The sequence below is a fragment of the Adelges cooleyi genome, unplaced genomic scaffold (genome assembly GCF_023614345.1).
Source record: "Adelges cooleyi isolate 19-005CV unplaced genomic scaffold, UGA_ACOO_1.1 ACOO_flye_CR_arks_rails_tigmint_CR_PRNA_2, whole genome shotgun sequence".
NCBI classification, from domain to species: Eukaryota; Metazoa; Arthropoda; class Insecta; order Hemiptera; family Adelgidae; genus Adelges; species Adelges cooleyi.
This window is the reverse complement of record NW_026095860.1, coordinates 2,860,268-2,882,377: the sequence shown is the minus strand read 5'-3', so window position 1 is coordinate 2,882,377 and position 22,110 is coordinate 2,860,268. Positions and strand designations below refer to the sequence as shown.

The following is a 22,110-nucleotide window of genomic DNA, read 5'->3' as shown; positions in this document are numbered from 1 at the left end:
GCAAGCATCGAATATTCTCGACCGTGGAAATTCAGAATCCGACCACAGCTGAGGTTCTTTCACTCGGAAGTGATGCAGCTGATCCGGCAATTCGAGTAATTATTATAGAAAGAGATTTTGACGGGCCAAGGCGGAGACGTGGAACGCGTGAAGACATCACGTTACACTTGGCCGGGGGCACGCTATGAGTGCGATGGTGTTCTTAGACGAAATGAACCCAGGTGTTCCACAAAAGGATCGTAGGTAAATGACTACCTGTAGCAAAACGGTGTGGAATGACAGGCGCGAGCAGGGGAAAAATGTGGACGACCATGAAACTAACTGCCCGCCGCCGCCGACGGCACCAACCGCGTCGAGGGTGACCGTACTTGGACCGCGGTGCATTGTGTGCGACTTACTCACATGAAAAAAAAAAGGGTTGTCTAATAATATTATAATCTGTGCCCGTGAGCGGGAACCGTTGGTAATGAAAAACTCCCTAGTATTATTATGTTTCGTTCAGTTAGGGTTCGGTTAAAACAACCCCCGTTCAAAACCGGAGATGAGATTTCAATAATTATTTTGACCACTGAACACGATAACTTTTCCATGATACTTATTAAAAATGTTAGGTTAGGTGATGATAACTCCGTCATTTTATTCTATTTGATAAATCATAGAAATAACAATGAATATCATGGACAAAATAGTAACTGTTCACCAAGTGGTAGTCGACTATAGGCAATAGGCGTTCCATATTATATTATTGAGCTCAGTGATTCTGACTTACCGCTTCTTTTTTTTAATATTATAATAATACGCTCATCACTAAAAAAAAAAGGATTCACGAATAATAATTTATTATTATCGACCAACGGAGATTATTTATTATAATTTTTTGTTTTTAGTTAATTTATGCACGGTGTTGGCAATTGGGCGGTTTTTTTTTTAGGTGAGGGAGATATAATAATTCTAATATTTCTAAATCATCGTGTCCCGAGGTTATAATAGTATTTCGACAAATAACTCATCTCGGTCCACGTCGAACCAAGATTAGAACGCCCAACCTATCACGACTAAAATGGTTGACGATACACCTTCATTAAATTTGTACAGAATAATGGCCCGTTCGATATACCTGCCGTTATTTCTGAACAGAAATTCCGTGTATTATAATAATATCGTTATTATAATGTGGTGAACACGGACATTGGCTATTCTCCGTCAAAACGCGATATTAGAATGTTGTTCAATAATCGATGTGATGAATGAAAAAAAGGAACGCAATAAATGCCTTTCGTTGATCAAAGCACGTGATTTCATAACACGCGAAGGTCAGTCTAAATGGAACTTAAAGCCGTTTAATCAGACACAATGCAATTTTTATTTTAAACGCCTTTTGACCCAAAGTCTATTCTAACAGTCCAGAGCTGGTGTACAGCCATCAAAGCGGTCTGATTATACCTTTATCATTTTGACCTATTGATTAGACTTCATATAAAAATACTTTTTACGCACATTGTATCTATAAATAACTTATGTTACATAAGATGCTAAGTAATTGCACATTATTAAAGCAACTTTTCGTACAACAGTACAGCTAAAATAGTTTTGTTTGCATATTTCCATTTCCTTCAAGTAGAAATTATTCGGAATCGGTCTGCGATACCGTTGCTGAGGTAGAATTCAAATGATATCCAAGAAGAGCTCTTAATTCATCAGAAACAAAAATAAAAACAACAAAGAAACAGATAAAAGAGTATAAAATATGATGCCATTAAAAAATGTTACTAATGAATGTACTCGATTCTATAGTGTCATTTTAGGAACTGTTTTAAAAGATCTTTATTGAATTGAATCAGTTGTTTTAATATGCAATAAGAAGTAATTATACAGCGGTAAATTAATTTAAATTATTTCTCTAATATTCCTTGAATTACCCGATTAGAGTATTGGTCTATTATAATTTATAAAAAAATAATTTTACATTATGTGTCTATTTATTGGACGAACAATTTCTCGTGGTCACTTATTTTATTGTCTACCGTAGCCGTCATTCGACTGGAAATGGTAGTCTGGTAAGTAGTAATTTTAAAAATTATACTTGTTGCGAACGACTACTTCGACCGTACACTGTAAAACATAATAATAATATAATTTGTAGGTAACGTCCGTCTGACTATATTTAGTTTGGTTTGATTGTCGGTGTAAACATGGAAATAAATGAAAATAAGATAAACATTACTGTGCCGTTTGCTTTAAACAACATACATTTATTTGACCATAAAGCAATTTAACGGCTCGAGGTTTCTTTTTTAAAAAAAATGTAACATCATTGGTATACAGGGTGATCGTTTTATCGTTAACCACTCAATATATCATAGTGTTTAATAATAAATTACAATTTTTTTAGGGCAGGAGGAAAAGTGGAGTGTAGTATTATTTTTATACATGCGCGCACTTCCCCTCCCATCATAAAGTAAAATGTATGCGTTACCATTTAAGTTTCAAAAGTTGCTATCGAAAAAACTAAGTTGGGAGGGGGTTAATAACAAAAACAAAATTGTGATAAATTGACATCACATACCTAATATAAGAACATAATGAAAAAAAAATTAAATTTCTTATTCAACCCTATGAGATACTGAGTGGTTCACGATAAAATGATCACCCTGTATTAAAAACAAATAAAGAACTTTACTCGTGTTTAGTTTTTTGTTTAATAATGCGAGAGAAAATTATAACCATCCAACCAGTCGTCTGCTGGCAATCTATCTTGGCGTTATGACTTCTACAGCAGCTGTAGGTATAGACAATTATTGTTAATCCGGCCCGATGACGTTTGGATAAAATCGACACAATACCTTTTACTCGGATCTGATGGTGAATTGTGTGTGTGTGTTGGATACAACCGAGAAGAAAAACTATAATTTCAACACGGAGAAATCGCAGAGGCCCATAGTAAAGATGTGTGCACGGACAGACAAGATCCCATTTTAAAGATTCGTCATTTCGGACCATCTTGATGGTGGTCGGCCGCCACAGGAGACCGCCGGTCGCCCATCAGTCTGCCTCGGTCTGGTTCACGTTCACGGGCAAAGGTCATCCGATTGACACGATGCCGTCGTTTTATTTTTTGTGCTGTTTTTTTTTTTAAATACACTCACGAGAACATGTCGAACATGTCCGGGAAGAGAGCAGAGAGAAAGAGAGAGAGATTTTTTTTATTGTAGTTTTACTGCCGATGACCCGACCGCTGTAACAGTGTTAACTAATACAAGCCTTTCGTTTCTCAGTATGGTCGTAATTCGATCAATTACAGTATTAAATCGCAGTCCGTGTGTAATTCGAGAATTATGATTATTATATTTTCTACTGTGCGTTTAAAATTTGAAGATGAAAAAAATATACACCAGCGATAATCGAACGTATAATTTATGCATTGGAAAATAACGGTCGCGTCGACAGCGTTCTAAGATGACCGGTTTAATGATAATTATTAGTTTTAGGCTCGTCCGGTCATGCATGTAGATACTTTGCCCGTGTCAATTAATAGTTTTACTTGTAACATAATTGATCGAGAGAGAGAGAGAGACAAAGTTCTTCAAAACGGTCGCAGTAGTACCGGAAACGAGACTGTCAAAATAGACACGAGGAGTAATTTAGAAGTTGGGTAAAACAGAGGCAAATCACAATCATAATATCATTACTACAAAATATAGCAATGAGCATCACCTAACCGAGTTGGCCCAAATCAAATTGTTCATGGATACCTCTTAATAACTTGCTCAGCAAAAGATCTTCAATCTTCAACAGCTGTTATACTGATACTAAACCGACGTGTTCAGGAATGGAGTAAACAACAGAATTGGTCAAGTGAAGTTCAAATTAAAAGTTTAAAATGTATGTGAGCTGACAGATAGATTAACTTTTTATTATTGTAATTTACCAGGAGAGTATAAAACGGGACAGATTAGCAACTGCTTCCCTCGGTTTCTTGGCCGTTTATTGTTTGGCTAAATCCGCACCTGGAAATTTACGATTCTGACGGACTTAGGGTCACATCGGCGACCGTGTAATTAGCCGTAATTACTAAAATCCCCCGACACGGGCCGTACCTTGTTGTACATTGTATACTTAAGGTAAAATGTGTATGCAAAATATTTATACCGCAGGTGGGTCGTAAAAACAACGTGCTGTTTTTTTATATAGAAGTATACACCTACCTTACCTACCTATATTATTGTGCTTTTTTTTTTTTGTTGTCTCTCCACTGGGCTCTGAAAACGCTACCGCAGTAATGAAAATCAGAGCAGGGATGTAGTAAATCCTATACATGCACAATCTGGACGCGGTAATGACGGTATAATGAGACCACAGGACGGACAATAATAACAACATACATATACATATTATACAGACACATATATTATAACACACGGCCAGAGCTGTATTATGATCACAGGCATCATCTGCCTTATACGGACCTCAATCGAAACGGGCTGCAGACTGCAGTGCTCGCCCCCTTTTGTAGTTTTCCTCTATAGTTTGTGTTACATGTTCTTGTTTTATCTGTCACGTTTCTTCTGGCTCTTCTTCGTTTTCTATCTCGGCCGACCGTATTATAGTGTCTTTGTTGGTCGTTTTATCCGAGAAAGACGTAGGAAACAAAATAGCCGTCCTCGAAAACGACCAGAACCGAGAAACATCCAAATGCCCCAGCAAAAGTAGAGAATATTCAAAGTCTAAAAATCCTGGACAAATTGATTATATTAATTACAAAACCTGGATTCAGACTTTGATTTTTTTTTTATTCGGCGATTTGAAATCATGATTTTACCTGTTCCTAGGCCAAACATTTGTGACAGAGATACAATTAAATTTTGCTTAAGAGAAATTAACCTCAACGTATAAAACAATAGCTAATGTTTACACTGTTTACACAGCTTGCGGTTTCTCCCACTTGAGTAGTTTGACTGATCTGTCAACGTTTCGGCACACTTGCACATTCCGTCTTCAGAGCTGTGGTTCGATGTTGCTCGTACCGTGATTTTCTGTAGACTGTTTGAAGTATTAGTCATTTTTTAGTACCTAGCTAATGTCTTATACTATTTCGAGGCTAGCTATATATGAAAAAAGTCAAAATTGATAACCCGAACATCAGCATAAACTCATGCTTGGGTTTCTTCTAAGACTATGCAAATTTAACGTGCCTAAAAAGTCTTTGAATAAGTTGTAGAATATTACATTACACTTCAAGTATAAATTTTTCCTCGGCATATACCTTTGTTTAACTGCAGGCTCATATAATAATAATATGTTATTAAGACTGCACGCATTTTAATTTACAGTAGGTACACAAAACGCGTGTCAGATATCAGAGTACACATTATGTTAGATGCTGAACGCAATTCGATATTGTAAAGCGTATGAAATGTTTGAAATTGTGCCGAGGGGAACTTCTGAACGACCGTTTTCTCTATAAGCTTAGCATTCACAAAATCAACCCCTTTGCGACATCGTGTTTCAAAGGAAACTCATTTGTTTAAGCAAATCGTATACATTCATCTTTTGATGTCGTACGAAAATAACCAATGACTGCGAGAAATTACTATTTTTCTTAAATTATTATTTATTTTGTAAAATAAAGTAAATTGGCTTTTTTTTTTTCTTGATTGAAACTGAAAATACGAATAACAAAAATTGGCAATTCAGTTTATTTATGACAACTTAATTAACCATTGGATAGGCAAAAAATATATAAATATATGATTTGTGATAGTTAGTTAGCTCAAATCAAACTGCTAAAGTAAATTTTCACCCATCAAAGAGACTGTAATCGAGATCGACTTCCAAGTATCGCCCTTTTGATGTACGCAGGAGTATTTTGTTGATGTTATTTATTTATTAAACGATATTTTAATGGTAAAACGAGTGACTGTAGACATGTTTTTTATAGAATCGATTCGAAAACAACTTATAATTTCAAGTAATGTAAAATGTTAAAGGTAAACACTTGAAATTATTTTCAAGACAGTTTTACATTTACAAAGTTTAACATACACTTCGTATATTTTTTGAAATTTATTGTATTTCAAGTGTTTTCTTTATTGAAATATTAAAAAATTGATGAAATACTTACTATTACACACATTAATCACCGATAAAAGAAAGCAGATACGGTTAAGTTAAACCGTTTAATTAACATAATTTTTGTACTGTTCTTATAGCCGTCTTAATACATTGATAATACAATATTTATATAGACTTTGTCTTGGGCTTAATGAGGACACAAATTCAGTCCTTATAGATATCTGCTATTTAACTTATATAGCAAACGGTATGTAAGTATTTTTAGATATTTAATGGGGACTAAAGGCAATTTTGAAAACAAAAGCACCATATTATTTTTTATTTAATTGAAAAAACTACTTTACTGTTCGTTTGAACTGTAGGAATGTAAATTGTGCGGTTCTTCTGTTGCAGCGAAATCCCGACCAGACACATTGTAATTTACTCTGACAGACGTCTGGAAGTTTATTTTAACAATAAGAATAATATATATTCCATTAAGTACAGTTCGATCGGTGCATATATTTATTCGTGTGCATTATGCAGTCGGTTTCCATGCAATTAACCAGTATTTTTATTTACAAGCATAAATATTTATATCACGCTATCCGAGTCATTGTGTTCGCACAAAGCAACGATGAATTCGGGAACTTTACGTTTATGATGTCCATTCAATACAAAATAAATGTCTTTTGGAAGTATGTTAGGGTTAGAATAGGTTGGACTGGGTTTTATAATTTAAAAAAAAAATACATAGTACTTATTTCAGTTTTGGTTGGAATCTATTAGAGCATATTTACAGTGATATTGTTGGTCTAAATTATATTATGAGATTCACATTTTCTAATACTTTTATCGAGTAATGTCCGTCCGACCGATTTCGAAGAGTATGTCTTGTCCATAAATCACTCGTTAATTGTATAAGTATCACACTAAGAGCTGAAAGGTTTTTTAATAATAATAACTCTACCCAAAAATTCAAATCAAATCTCAATCTTGATGAAAATGGTCATCGATTTGTACTTTCCTGCGTTCCATTTAGGTCAGATTAGGTTTGTACTATTTTCTTCAACAGCCCAATTTCATAAGTGAAAAACACCGAGATGACCGTTCAAAAAGCAACTTAAAAGAGTTGGAAATCTTTGACATTCCCACAACCATTGCCGCCGTGTTTACCTAAGTATAGATAATTAATGCCGATGCGAGCGTCGGTAAATAATAAACTCAAACCAACCGCTATGAAGTTTTTCTTGCTTACTTTAATCGCGACCCAATAAGATAATACCGTTTCCCTGTTGGTATGCCTGGTCGTACTTAAGCCTGTAGTTTTTCACTTGGGACCGACGGCGGCGACCGTGAGACATGCACAATTGGACTCGGGCCAGGATGCGTAGGATGACCGTCGCTTGTGGTGAAATCGTAGGTACGACTTACACGCTATCGTGTTAAGAGCCTGCAAACACACACAAATTGCGTGTACAATAAAGTATACATTATTTGTATTGTTTTATGCAAAATCAAACGCATCCCAGCCAATTTATAACAATTATCCTGGCCGCGAATAATGTGTAATTGCGCTGAGTGCCGGTGCCAAAGCGAGCTCCACATGGTCCAACAGCCACCTCCCATTATTTGTATACCGACTTAGAATGAGTAATGTCCTACAACCATATAATAATTCATTGAAAAATAATTAAAATTCTTCTTCACCTTATCCCACTCGAATAGGGTCGACCAGCCAAGTCCTCAAATATGTCAACACATTTGTTCTTCCACTCTACACACCCCATGTATTTGTTTGCAACATCCATACATTACATTCTTCTATTTCATCATATCAAAACAATCTTAATCTATTATTATTTTTTTCAAAAATCTGTCATCTGAAATACTCAATAGTTATTCTGTCTAACTTGTAATTTTCCAATCTGAAAAAATAAAACAAAACAATTTGCTAAAGTAAATAACACTACACTGGACGATAGAGACTTTGTTCTGCAGTTACAACACAATTTTTAGAATAAAATTAGTTCATACTTACTTTAAGGAAAAAGGGTTCTTGAAATTTGCTCAAAAAAAAAAAAAAAAATACACTTTCATGTGTATTCATTCAGAACTAATGTATTCTATTTATATTTTACTTTTGTTTTAAAAATAATTAACATAACTACAAAACTAGACGGTAAAAGTCATAATGGGCCGAACTATATTCTGAAAACCGAAATTGTACAACAAGGTTTCTCATTGCATTATCTCATGAACACACAGTGTATAATAACTTTGGGGAATGGGAATACCGAATGACGACGGATTATCTACTGCCCGAATTCATCCTCGGTCCAGAGGCTATAAAACAATTAAGTGGATTCTGATAAAACCAATATAAATATTTTCAAACCCGATAGAAACGCGTCTTAAGTGCGGTGTGTTTTATAATGAAAGTAGGTTCATGTTTATCAGTTTCGAACGAATCGTTCAACAGCTGCTACCGTGGACCTCCTCGGCCGAATATGGTAATTATCGAATACCTATCATGTTTTATGAGCTCAACAAATCCCACGTGCGTCCCAAATGGAACTTGAAACAAAATTAAATACTAATAATAATATGTTACAGTTTTGTTCGCCGCTATTGACCGATATAATATTTAAAAAATAGTAATTACTTTGGATAACAGGGTGTAATCGAAGTTATGTGTATTGTATATAAACTGATAGCTCAGAGTTGGTCAAAATCCAGGTTTTTCAGAATTTTTAAAATCCCTTACCATATATGCATTAAACAAGAATGATCAACAACTTACAATTTTCAGTATTCTATAAAAAAAATTTTATTTGAATAGTTTCAATTGATTCAAATCCCAATTACGGTCAATATTCTGCCAATACTAAAAAGTTGTTTTCAGTTTTATTACTTTAATATTTTTGTTTGGACTTGATTTTTAAATTAAAAAATTTAAACATAATAGATTTAAATATTTTTTGTCGAATTCTCTTTTAAAAAAAAAAGGTTTTTTCAGATAAAAATAAACTTAATATCCCAATGCACTTCAAAAAGTGTTACACCCTGTACAATAATTCTAGGGTAGACCGAACGGTTATTCATATTATTATCATACTATTTACGGCATTTGTAAATAAAACACAAATTTAACGTTTTATTGCTATTAATTAGTATTCTCGCTCGAACCGCTTATTAAAATACTTAAGTCCGCCCGCCCGTCTGTTAATTATATAATTAACAGCATAATATTATACGACACTCTAGAAACATATATATATATATATATTTACACTACACCTTATAATTAAAAGTTTTAATAAAAAAACCGCTCGTTAACTTTTTTAACTAGTACACAAAAACACAAAACGCCCGTAAGGCTGTTACCTTTGTCGTTGGTGAAATAAGATTTTCAACGGAGAAACGGCTGATATTATAATATATTAGAAAACGGTCCGACGTTTGGACGACGCTTAAAAAATTTAACGAATTTTAATACCGAGTAAACTTTACGCCGGTGAAACTTTGCCGGTGCTTATGAGAAAAATAAACTAACTAACTAACTGCTCAGGTTTTTCACACACACACACATTTCAAGAAAACGGCGTAAAACTTGTGCGAGCATAAAGTTTTTTCATTATTATAATTTGTGTCCCACGCGATTTCAACTACTGCGGTAGTGTTTTTTATTTTTTATTTTCTCATAGTTTTTTAAATAAGACCAATACACAGACATCGGTTATTTCTACTTGTGTTGGCCAGTCCTAGAAAGAATTATGAACTTTCGTTGCGTACATTTTTCTTATTTTTTTTTTAAAAACAAAAAAAAACATACGGAATGAAAGTTATACAACGAAAACAAACATCGCGATATTTACCTGTGACTTTTGTTCGCAGAAGAAAGAAAAGACAAAACCCGTTTAGTTGAAACGTTGTTTTTTGCGGTTGTCCGAGAAATCGATTCGACAAGAATTCCAAATATAATATTATGTTATGTATTCCGATTCCGCGGAAAGTCAATTAGCATAAAATATTAATAATAAAAAAAAATATGCATGAAATTTCGTGCAAAAAACAAGCTCTGGCGGTTTTATTTAGTTTTGTTATTTTCATTCTCACGGTTTGAATATTTTGAACCTTGACCTCGGTCGATGGTCTAACTGAAATTGTTAATAGAGTTTCTCATAGTTCACACCGTGGCGATTATATGTTTAACTCTTCCAGCATCGACTGGATAATACCTAGATAGGATATAGTATTATTATTTTATAAAAAGGAGACAGGAATTCGAAATTAAATCAAAACCACTCCGACCGGCGTTATAACCGTGTTAATAGCTACTTTTACCTAGCCTACATCGTAAGTAGTTAAATATTTATTAACCAAACTTAATAATAATAGTCATAAGTTTTCACTCGAAGCAAACTGATGGGCCTAAAAATTATAATATAAAAAATGTCTTAAACAGGTACAACGATCTCTTCTCTTCCTTATTATCCATTTTACAAGTAAGGATTCCCACCACACCTTCCACGTGTGCTGCTCCCATGAATCCATTTACACTTGCAACGTGGCCAAACCGTTTCATTAAATTCTCTCTTGTTTATCATTATTCTAATTAGGTTTTAACATTTTCCACTCATCCCTCTCGTTATTTCTCCCAATTTTTTCAAACCTACACCATTTCTGACTATTTTCTTTCACCTTAAATCATACCGCCTATTGGTTCTTAACTCTTCCAACCACACTAATAATTCTACTTGCCAATTGTATTGAATTTCTCTATTCTCTTGAATAATCTATCTCGTGACTTAATTTGCACTGCTCTTTTTACCAGTCGCTATTAAAAATATTACGAATGACGGTATATTATTCGTTTTTTTTAATATAATTTAATTAAAAGTAAAATATGAAAAATTGTATTCGTTTATTTGCCGAGAAAATGTTATAGGTTAAAGCGAAATTCGTTCAAGTAAAATCCAACCGGTTACAACAAGCGTGATGTGTTATGAACTCGAACACAGTACACTTGCCGGTTCTCTTCGAATAAATCAACCGGTCGGTCGTGACCGAACATAATATAGATACAATAATAATTATTTACAAGGATTAGTATTATTATACTCTTCAAAAATAATAATTGTTCACGTGGGCGTACGCCGAGAAAGAGCAACTAACGGTTATACATTTTACTGACCGTTTTCCCGTCGTTTCCAGCGTACACTTTACAGAGTTTATCGGATATCGATGTACGGCTTTAAAAACAATAATAACTTATAATAAACCTATATAAGATATATAGGTCGTTTAGTGTAATTAACCTAACCGTTGTCTACCATTTAATGTGTCGAGATAGCGTCCGATATTGTGTTATATCTTTTTCCCCTCCCAATACTTATATAGTATTATACCTTCTCTCGGATACCGTCTGGACGGCTACTACTACGATGGGTAAAAGTAATATGAATTTTAAAAAGGTGTAATATACAGCTAGACGTGAGATAATTAACGTTGAAGGGCAATGAATGAATAAAAAAAAATAGAATATTTTTTAATAATTAGTGCTACATTTATTAACATAGATATGTTATTGGGTTGGATACAAGAAATTTAATATCGTCATTTTCGCGTTACACTTTCATTTTCAGTAAGAGATAATATTCCACTATTAAATGTTTATGGAGCGGAGAAAATAACTAGGTTTTTTTTTAAATTTTATTTCAATAAATCTTTGTTTGGTATAGGCATTTTTTTGCAAAATCTTAATTTAAAGCTTAAACTGTAATGTGTAATTATTGGGTTAGTTATGAGAATTTTTTTTAAGAAAGTTTTCGGATTATCGCAGCATCTTTGTCATGTGTTTAAAATAGTTTTTTCATCTAAACATAGTATTCTAATTGTAAAACACGGCTTACTGGATGATTTTAGAAGAGAAAACCTTATTATAAAAGTTTTAGGTGAGAACTTTTTCTATGTTTTGTTGGAAACCAATTTTCGATAGTTGGTTCGGAGACGGAACAATATGGCATAAAGAGGAAAGGGCATAGTTTTAATTATTAAAATGTATACATCTTAAAATTAAAATGTTCCAACAGAGCACAGTTAAAGTTCTCATTATTGAAACAATTTTAATCATTTTTATCCCTGCTGCGTGCATTGTAGATTTTTCATAGCATTGGAAATACAAAAGTACTATTTTGGGTATTATTTGGTAGCGTCCCCTTAAGAGTGTATTTCCGGTCGAAATAGTAGTGTTATTATTATTATTTTTTATTAATGGGAACGTAATACGCAATAGGTCGTCGTGTGTGTGTGTGTACATCGATAGTAAACGTCGGTGTGTGAGTGGGAAGTCGTCGAGCCCACCACCGGTTCTCTCAATGAACTTTATTGGCGGCGACCGCGACGATCATTCGTGTGGGATCCGCGTGAATGGACGGTGCAGTGTTACCGCGGTTTATAAAACATGTGCCATAGTGAGTGAGTAGAGTGTATGTGTGTGTGTCATTTGCACGATGATAACCAAAACCCAAAAGCCGAAAAGGCCTTTAAGCGGTCTCAGCTTCAGCGTACTCGGTAACGTACAAAAATTGCCAAATTAGTGTTCTCTTTTTAATTAATGCCAGATGACGAATTTCCATTAATCGATCAGATGTGTTCAGTGCTGTTAGCGTTCATTCGGGTTTTCTTAGTCTTTTTTTCGTCCTTAAGTCGAGTATTGATTTAGCGTTTACGTGATAATAGTAACTACTATTGGAATTAATATTCCAAATGATTAAACAGCTAACGTGCATCGTCGCTGTTATGCTGTTTGCCAACGTCGGCGAACTGTACTTACTCAAACAGACAGTTAAAGTGGTGAAATTCGACGTGTGCGTTGTCGACCGCTTTCGGTGGTTTTGCGTTTAACCGCATTAGCGACAAACGGAAGAAAAGCTCTTTCGATTCGGATCCTTAATTGTCGATTGAAGTTAAAGCACTTGTTGTACTACCGAACCGCCAAACGCTATTTCCAACAGCAAAGTTTACCGGGACCGTCGTGTGTATTATTTAAACAAGCGTTTGTTTCCAGTTGGTAATGAGATTACTGCGCTTTCCCCCAAAACGCCGGCAATATTATATATTATTTTTTGTACCAATTTCTCGCTATTGCATACACTTAGACATCACGTGTACTATGGCTTTCGTTTAAAAGTAAATATCTATACACAATATCGCAGTTAAGCGACTTTCATTTGCGTTATTCTTGTTAAATTTGTTGAATTCATACGACTGAAGTAAAATCACACTCCCTCGGTCTGCACAGGCGTTGGCGGCTGAAAGAGCTGCGGGTTGATGAGACCGGGAGTGTGACTTGGAAGAAAGTAGTTGATTTGATGTTCCGAAATGTATTATTGTAGCCACCTAACCTGGTCGGGATGACCGGTAGCATCGAATCCGTCGAGGAGACTTCCTTCCTACGCGTCGATGACTAACACCAGCTATATAGGTAAAGCGTGGGAACTGTAAGGCCGTTTTGGCCGCGGTAAAAGTGCACCCGAAAATTTCCGGCCGCGATTGTCGGATCGTCTCTACCGCGTGTATCTTAACAGCTAATAAACCATGCGATTTGGAAATTTAACAAGTCACCTGGTACGCGACAGACAGTCAGACGGTACCGACGCCCACGTAGGGATTGGATTCGCGTCGACCCGCCACCAAAACCGGTAAAACATAGTAAAAACCGGATTTACAGTCAATCGGCGCAGTCTCCGCCGCTGTTGTGAATGGACCCGCCGTCTCGTTGTTATTATTGTCGTTTTCACCTGCTCCTCTAACCTTGTGCGCATTACATTACACTATTTTACCCACCCTACGCCGCAATCCAACCTAAACACAGGTATCTGGGAGAGCTAATACCTCACAGCCTTCCTGCGTTCCCGTCCCTGTCTAGGTCAACCCTTTAAACGATGATTATTATTATTAAACAATAATTTGCGCCTCCGCGGTGTACACCTCTAACTAAAGCCTTTTGTTTTCTCTTTTGCAGATTTGGCGGCCATAAGAAAGCTACTGGAAGAAGGCGATGCCGACGAGACGTGCCCGAGCTGTGGCATGCCGTTCGACAAAGGCAAAAAAAGAAAACTGATAGATTCTTGCGGCCACGAACGGTGTTATTCGTGCATGTTCCGGAACGAAGGATGTCCGTTGTGCGTCAACGACGACGACAGCAAAGGTAAGGAATACCCGTATTATTCTTTATATTGGCCCACACGTGTTAACTCCCTAGGACGTAGACGGCTGCCGAAAATTAAATATTACTGTACACGTTTAAATATGGGCCTATCGAAAATCAACAATCCCTTCTCGGCCACTGGCTAGGAATAATAAAATAGGTTCGATCCCAGTTTTCCTCGATTTACCTGATTCATTACTCACTGGGGACTAATGATATAATACACAAACAAAAATGAACAAAACTGACATTTTAATACTCTCTCCCTCAAGACGGGAAAAAACATAAACCTTCGTAGACAATTCAAGAATTTATAGCCATTTAATTATATTTTATAAAAATATCCCTTTAGTTTCCCATAAATTTATTTGGTTTTTAAAAATATTATAAAATTTAGTTGATAAAAAAAAATTCAAAGCGCTGTCTGAAAAAACATAATTTATGTTTTCATACATTCATATTCCATACTCGCTCAGTTGTTTTACAATAGTTATCCTTATGGCGCACATGTTTAATTGAAGTGGGTTTTTTTTTACCGGCGTTCTGCCACAATGGTTAGGCTAAGGTTTTTAATCTGACGTCACTGGAACGTTAGCTTCCCACGGTTGTGCCACCAGACGGCATTTCCTCTGGTCAAAGGAAGTCAAAAACATATTATATTGACTAAAAAAATGTATTTAAAAAAAAAAAAACACTTAAAAACCTACATGCGTGGCGAGGGAAATTGTAGTATTTAATACATGTAACGCGCAAACCTGTTTTCTAACATTTCCCAGTAAAATTTCTATACGTTCAATAACGAGTGTGTGTGTCTGTGTTTTTTTTTTTGCAGTGACTAAAAAGTTGTCAGTGGACGAACCAGCTTACGTGCAAACTACAAGAACCACAAGATCAAGGGTCAAGACGAATGGACATTTTTCTCCTTACGTCCAGGTAATACTATTCACTCGACCGCGCTTCCTGGTACTTATCCAGCTACAACGGTCTGTTATTATTGTTATTTTTTTAATATAGTCCAGACAAGGTTCCCAGGAGCTAAGTCATTCGCCCAGCCGACTTCCTATACCCAACAGAATGTTGGAGACCAACGACGTGATGACTCAAAGTAGGATTTTGATCAATCCGCTTAACAAAAAAACATTGGCCACTCACGCAACATGACTAAACAATTATTTTTTAATCAGGTTGTCCGACTCCCCCGCAGAGTAGGAGACGTTTTTTCCTCAATCCCAAGACGATAAAAAACCAATGGTCTATGCGCAGCGGATCCCGGTCGCCTTCCGACAACGCGCTTTCCGGTAAGTTAACATCAAATCAATCGATTAATTAACAATGTTTATCATTCGGCTGATATACAGCACGTTTATACAATTCAGTAATGTCAGCGTCAACGTCGACGGTAACTGATCAACGGAGATGGTCTTCGGTGGTGTTGGGCAAGATTAAATCTTTGTGGTCGCTAAGAGGTTTGTTAGGACGTTTGCAAAAAAAAAAAAAAATAATAATGCGTGATGTGTTCCTTAATAGTGTGTACACTGTGTGTGAGCCTCTTAATAGCACAAACAACTTTTTTTTAATACACCGTCGTGAAGTAGTATTGCAGTAAATTTTGTTTTGCAATTAAATTAACACTATTTTTTTATTTGACGTGAAGGTCAAAACTATTATTATTTGACAACAGTTACTGCGGTCACTCGTTTTGCTAACGAAACACTATTATTTATTTTATTTATTTAATCTTGAATATTTAACTTCTAAATTACTATGTGTTTTTTTTAAAAATGCATGCTTGTAAACCGCATGGACAGCCGAGTAAATCTTTTGAGCACCAACCAGCCTGTGTTTTATTATGATATTTCGGTGTATGAACGATTTATGTTTGCACAATACAAATTAAGTGTAACGGTTTATAATAATTATAAACCGTATTTCAGATGACGAAGGAGGCACCATCAAGCCGAGGGGATCGCTAAGCCAAAGGAGTTGTAATTCGGATACACTGTACACCAGGTTGGGATTACTGTTGTCGAGGGACAACAACTCGAGGTCTTTTACCGAGGACGTTTCTTTGGAGAACATCAATAATTCTAAGCCCGTTTCGAGCAATGGAAGCCCCGTGTCTACGCTGACGGGCTCTTCGGAGACTGATACACATAAAGCGGCAAAAGAACAATCTTCGGACAGCATTGGATCTCTCATGTCCATGTCCGGACAGAGTAACGGATCTGCCAGTCCTCTGACCCGAAGGCATTCCGTCACCAGTAAGTAGCGTTCGCTGTGTAAATTAAAGCTTAAAAGTAGTGTTGTATAAAACGCAAATTAAGCTAAAATAAATAATCCCAATTAACGAAAAGCGTTATCCATGTTTGGATTACAGTCGTTATAAAAATTGTGGGATACATTTGCTTAAGCTTTTTTTTTTTTCACTAACATCGAATTGTCGTGTTTGTCTTTGTGAATTTAGCGTTACAAGCAGGCTCTGTAGATGATTTGAGTTCGTTTAAGTCGAGACGGCAGTCGACCAGGCGGTCTGCTAGGTCCGGAACTATTAAAGGACCTATAGATCCCAAAGGTAGGGTTACTACTTCAGTCACAATCACAACCATATTATAATACTATTTGAAAAAGATGTTCACGAAAGCAACGTTGCTTGTATTTTCAGTGAGGTTCGCTCAGTATAGAGTGTCTCCGCAACAGCAACAGCAGCAGCAACAACAACAACTGGTGCTGAAGCCTCTGTTTTTCGAGGTACCCCAACAAGAATGTGACCCGATATTCTTGGGAAGAGAATGGCTGGTTCAAGACATCAACAACACGCTTCACTCGGAATCGGCCGGTGTCGCAGTAACCGGACTTCCCGGCACGGGTAAAACGGCACTAGTCCTACAACTGGTCGAGCACAGCTGCTTCGGCCGTTCGAAATCGAACCGTAAGTGTAGCGAATAAAATATATTGATCGATTCCGCATGCAATAACTGTACTCTTGACATCCGCGTTTCTCCTGTGTGTTTAGTCGATGCCCCCACGGTGAACGGGAAAGACAGGCCGTTAACCGCGTCCCAGTGCGGAGGAGTATCCGAGGACGTGAAGTCCCTGGCATCACGAGTAGTCGCCTATCACTTTTGTCAGGCCGACAACAACAGCACTTGTTTGATACCGGAATTCGTGCACTCGGTGGCGGCTCAACTGTGCCAGGCTCCTCAGCTGAACATGTACAGGGAACACGTGCTCACCGAACTCAACTTGCAGGTAAGATACGCGGGTCAAATGCGTGTCCCGCATGCTCTCGGACGTTCTATCCTTATGTATTAACCTTGTGCAAATATAATATTATTTTCTAACCTAATCTTCAGGACTCTTTGTCGATGCGCGAGTGCATAGTGGATCCGGACGCGGCGTTCACCAGAGGTATTTTAGAACCTCTAAACACGTTAAGTAGGCTGACCAACACCATAGGGGCCGACAGTTTGGTAATCGTCATCGATGGACTGTGCGAAGCGGAATACCATCGACCCGACCACGGTGACACGATCGCCTCGTTCCTGATAAAACATTTACCCAAATTTCCGGCTTGGCTCAAAGTGATCGCAACTTTAAGGACAAATCTGGAGGACGCCTTGCCGCCGTTGCCTTTCACGAAAATCAGGTAAGCACCGTCCGACACGTCTTGAGCTTTTGTACACGATTGACCTTTTTTATTGATCGCCGCTTTTCGTTTCTGCAGCGTGGATGTAAATTCGTCGACCAGAGAAAACGTGATCAAAGACTTAATGGAATACATCGGCTATCGGGTGACCAACAGCGCTTGTATCCAGAACAATTTAATTTCTGGCACACCGGGACAGTACAAATTTTGTCAGCATTTGCAAGCCAGTTGCTTCGGATCGTTTCTTTTTGCCAAACTAACGTTGGACCTATTCGAAAGAGGGCATCTCGTAGCCAAATCCCAGAGCTTTAAAGTCTTGCCCGTTACGCTTGCCCAAATATATCAACTACATTTCAATTTAAGGTTTCCCACTACTAGTTCTTTTGAGAAAGTCTCGGACATTTTGAGCGTGTGCCTCGCTGCACTGTACCCCTTAACGATTTTAGAAATATATTATTCGGTAAACGCATTGCACGTCGACGAATTCGTCTCGTGGGAAGCTTTCCTACAAAGATTTAAAGTAAGTACCTTTACTTCAAAAATAAAATAAAAATGTCATGCCGTTTTGACTTGATGTTAAATTCTTTAATATTTGTTTAGTTGCTATCCGGTTTACTTGTGAAACGCTTGGACAATACATACATGTTCTTCCATCCTTCGTTCAGAGAATGGCTGATCAGACGCGACGACAGCGAGTCTAAGAAATTTCTGTGCGATTTGAGGTTTGTATTTTTATTTTTTTTTAATTTTATTTATGCGAATTATAAAAAAAAACTATTAATTTGATACTGTAGAAACGGACACGCCGGCATTGCCCTGCGGTTTTCAAGACTCCAAGCGCCGCTAGACAGCGAAAAAACCTTAGAACTCGGCCACCATATATTAAAAGCCCATGTGTATAAGAATATGTCACTACACGACACTTCGTCTAGAGATCTCCAAGCCAACTGGATGGCATCGGTTTCGGACAGCGTTTCGTCGGCACTGTGTTCAATGAGGAACATTTATGCGCCAAACGTTAAAGTTTCGAGGCTATTGTTGCTCTCTGGAGCTTCACCGGACGTGATAACTGATTTATTAGGACAAGCGCCCGCCTTATGCGTCTACGCCCACGAAGGCGTTTACGATATGGTGGCATTGTTGTTGGAATTCGGCGCTGCATTGAACGTATCCAACAGCCAAGGCAGAACCCCTTTGTGGATGGCTGCTAGCAGGGGTCATATAGACGTCGTTAAACTGTTGATAGAAGCCGGCGCGTCACCTGGTCTAACGGATTCTGCTAGGAGGTAATTTTGAAAAAAATATATTATTGGCTATTTGACATTTGAGAGGACTTTTCTGTAAACTTGTACTATTGGTCATGGTCATAGGTGTCCCTTGGTGGAAGCGGCCAAAAATAGCCACTTCAACGTAGTAGCTTTCCTATTGGGCTGCGAGTGGAAAGTGACGAATCCAAGAGTAGAAATCGACCATATCGATGCCTCTCAGCAAGCCTTGGTTCAAGCGGCCGGCCAAGGAGTGGACGAAATCGTCGAATACTTGTTGGACGTTGCCGAAGTTGTAGTCGACGGGCAAGACAGTCTGTCAGGTGAAACCGCTTTAACTCTGGCCGCTTCTAATGGACGCAGATCGACGGTTTCCTTGTTGCTCAGCAGGGGAGCCCAAGTAGCATCGCCGAACGTAAAGGTTAGAGGTCTACTTGTACATCGTACTAGGATAGAAAACAAAATATATGATACTAATTATTTAACACGCGCAGAGCATGAACGCACTGGTGCTGGCAGCTCGGGACGGTCAATGGGAAGTGGTGGAGACGTTATTACTTAACGGAATCTCAGCCGATCTTGTAGATTCGGAACAAAGAACACCACTAATGATGGCTGCATCAGAAGACCATTCTAGTATCGTTGAACTTCTTCTCGACAACGGTAAGATTTATTACACCTCTGCCTTATTCATTTACCGTAAAAGTGTATACAATAAAAAAATAATAATGAATGTAGTACCATCTCGACGACACAATAAACATAATGAATAATGACTAATGGATTACTGACAAAAGTAGACAGGTTAAATATTATTCGAGTTACATCTCTATAGAGTACGAGTAGATTCCCCCTAAACGTGTAATAGTAATAATAATAATCAAAATAGTTGTTCGGATAAATTTGTCTTCAAGCGTTTAACTTGAATTAATTTAAAAACTAATATTCTAAGTTTCTTTCGCAGGTGCTAACTTGAGTTCCCAAGACCGTCTAGGGCAAACCCCTTTGAGTTGGGCTTGTCTTAAAGGTAGAGTAGCCGTCGCTCAGTATTTGTTGGATCGCGGGGCACCGCTTGACCACGCAGATAAGTCGGGGAAGACGGCCTTGGACTTGGCTACTCTAAACGGAAATCCGGCACTAGTACAGGTAAGTCTCACGATAGCACAATGACAGCACTGAATAAATTACTAATAAATAAACACGACAACATTTTTCAGCTTTTATTGGAGAGGGGAGCGTTAATAGAACACGCTGATTTATACGGAATGCGACCTTTGGACAGAGCAATCAGCTGCAGGAACATCCCGGTGGTACAAAACTTTTTGAGGAGAGGTGCCAAGCTAGGCCCGACAACGTGGAACATGGCTTCGGGAAAACCGGATATAATGTAATTATCTTGTAACTATATTGCGTCTGCTATATTGGACGACGAAATTGGCAACGAAAGGCTTTTAGTTTAAACTCACTTCGCTGTAAAATTCAGGATTGCGTACCAATTGAGTTCTTTATTGATGTGGAGAAAAATGAATTTACCAATAATTTGACCAACCACACACCTTAGACACTGCCAATTTCATAATCTACAAAACCGTCGTTAGGTTTAAGTGGAAAAACTCTTATTTTACAATTATAATTTAAGAAAATATTTAACATTGAAATAATGGCATTTATGTAGGGCGTGATTGTGAGTTCTCACTCAAGACGTAAGGACACCCTAATTCTGTCTCTACTCGCCTCCAGTTTTTATTTATTCATTTAACGATTGTTGTTGATTGGTTGTTTTGTACGGTTATCGTTACAGGTTAGTTCTGTTAAACAAATTGCTGGAAGACGGCAACACGTTGTACAGGAAAGGCAGACTGAAAGAAGCTGCGTACAGATACACTTACGCTCTGAACAAGTTCCCTGCGGATAACGAACTAGACTCGACGTTCAAGCAGCTCCAGATTAACTTCTATCTGAACACGTCCCGATGCAAGAGAAAGCTGGGCGTAAGTACATCCTCGCAGGAATTTTCGATAAACGGGACACGCCGTAGTTAACATTTTTCAAATCGTTACAGGAAGTTACCGAGGCGGTAGAGTTTGCGGAAAAAGTAATGCAATTAAGACCCACGTCGTACGAAGCGTACTACGCCAAGGCAAAAGCTCTGAAAGACTTGAGGTGAGTATCGTCGACCGAACGAATAGCACGGTAAACGTACATACAATAAGGTTAGGTTAGGTTTCTAAGCTTCTGTTACCTACCCCCAAACTCCCCTTATAGGCATCCTACGTGCATTTGAGCTTTATTACTTGTTTCTTATCCATTTTTGTTGTGTTTCCAACAGGAGATTCGAAGACGCTCTGGCCGACATACAAGAAGCCATACGGCTGGTTCCGCCCGGCAACTCCGACATAAGACACGTTTTGTTCAGACTTAAAGACGACATCGCCAACAGGTTGGCCCTAGACCAGGCTGCTTACAACAGGGAAATGGCCGGCCCGTCGTACCTTTGAATGTTCCTAACGACATAGACAATTCGATACCTAGTTTTATATATCAAACGATCAACTGTTAAGAAGTGTTTTGCATCTTACTAACGGTGGAGACTAACGTTGATTGACTCAGAAATAGATTTATTGTTGACATTTTCATACTTTAACAACGGCAACGAAAAACTCCACTGTAATTAATTTATTAATATATTATATTATTTATTGACGTAGTTCAATGTTCCTGTTTTTTTTTTGTTGTTTAACTAATTTTATAATGTGATGTTTAAAATATATTCAAATTGACAAAATATTATTGTCTTTTTATAGACAAAAGATATTATTATATTTTGTTTTCTCTACTAATTCTATGAACTGTAATTCACGTGCAATCATGTTACTAATTTGTATTGATTTACCTAGCTCGTTTTTTTTTATTTGTCGGTTGAATAAAATATT

General features: G+C 37.3%; 1 protein-coding gene across 7 annotated transcripts in view; it reads left to right on the top strand.

Moving 5' to 3' along the window:
* Window positions 1-22,110, top strand: part of LOC126833397 (protein TANC2) — an 87,153-nt gene extending 65,043 nt beyond the window's left edge. For 3 of the 7 annotated variants that reach the window (XM_050564706.1, XM_050564705.1, XM_050564709.1), the window contains exons 3-22: window positions 14,081-14,266; window positions 15,099-15,199; window positions 15,281-15,371; window positions 15,451-15,564; window positions 15,625-15,732; window positions 16,201-16,527; window positions 16,731-16,838; window positions 16,929-17,195; window positions 17,280-17,515; window positions 17,620-17,912; window positions 17,991-18,432; window positions 18,513-18,634; window positions 18,707-19,198; window positions 19,283-19,598; window positions 19,672-19,840; window positions 20,142-20,323; window positions 20,395-20,564; window positions 20,979-21,168; window positions 21,240-21,340; window positions 21,507-22,110. In XM_050564706.1, the coding sequence (XP_050420663.1) occupies window positions 14,081-14,266; window positions 15,099-15,199; window positions 15,281-15,371; window positions 15,451-15,564; window positions 15,625-15,732; window positions 16,201-16,527; window positions 16,731-16,838; window positions 16,929-17,195; window positions 17,280-17,515; window positions 17,620-17,912; window positions 17,991-18,432; window positions 18,513-18,634; window positions 18,707-19,198; window positions 19,283-19,598; window positions 19,672-19,840; window positions 20,142-20,323; window positions 20,395-20,564; window positions 20,979-21,168; window positions 21,240-21,340; window positions 21,507-21,675 (4,184 nt within the window). In that variant the 3' untranslated portion in view covers window positions 21,676-22,110. Of the gene's footprint in view, window positions 1-12,479; window positions 12,628-14,080; window positions 14,267-15,098; window positions 15,200-15,280; window positions 15,372-15,450; window positions 15,565-15,624; window positions 15,733-16,200; window positions 16,528-16,730; window positions 16,839-16,928; window positions 17,196-17,279; window positions 17,516-17,619; window positions 17,913-17,990; window positions 18,433-18,512; window positions 18,635-18,706; window positions 19,199-19,282; window positions 19,599-19,671; window positions 19,841-20,141; window positions 20,324-20,394; window positions 20,565-20,978; window positions 21,169-21,239; window positions 21,341-21,506 lie in introns of those variants that run through there. The other 4 variants (XM_050564710.1, XM_050564708.1, XM_050564707.1 and 1 more) reach the window with 4 other exon arrangements.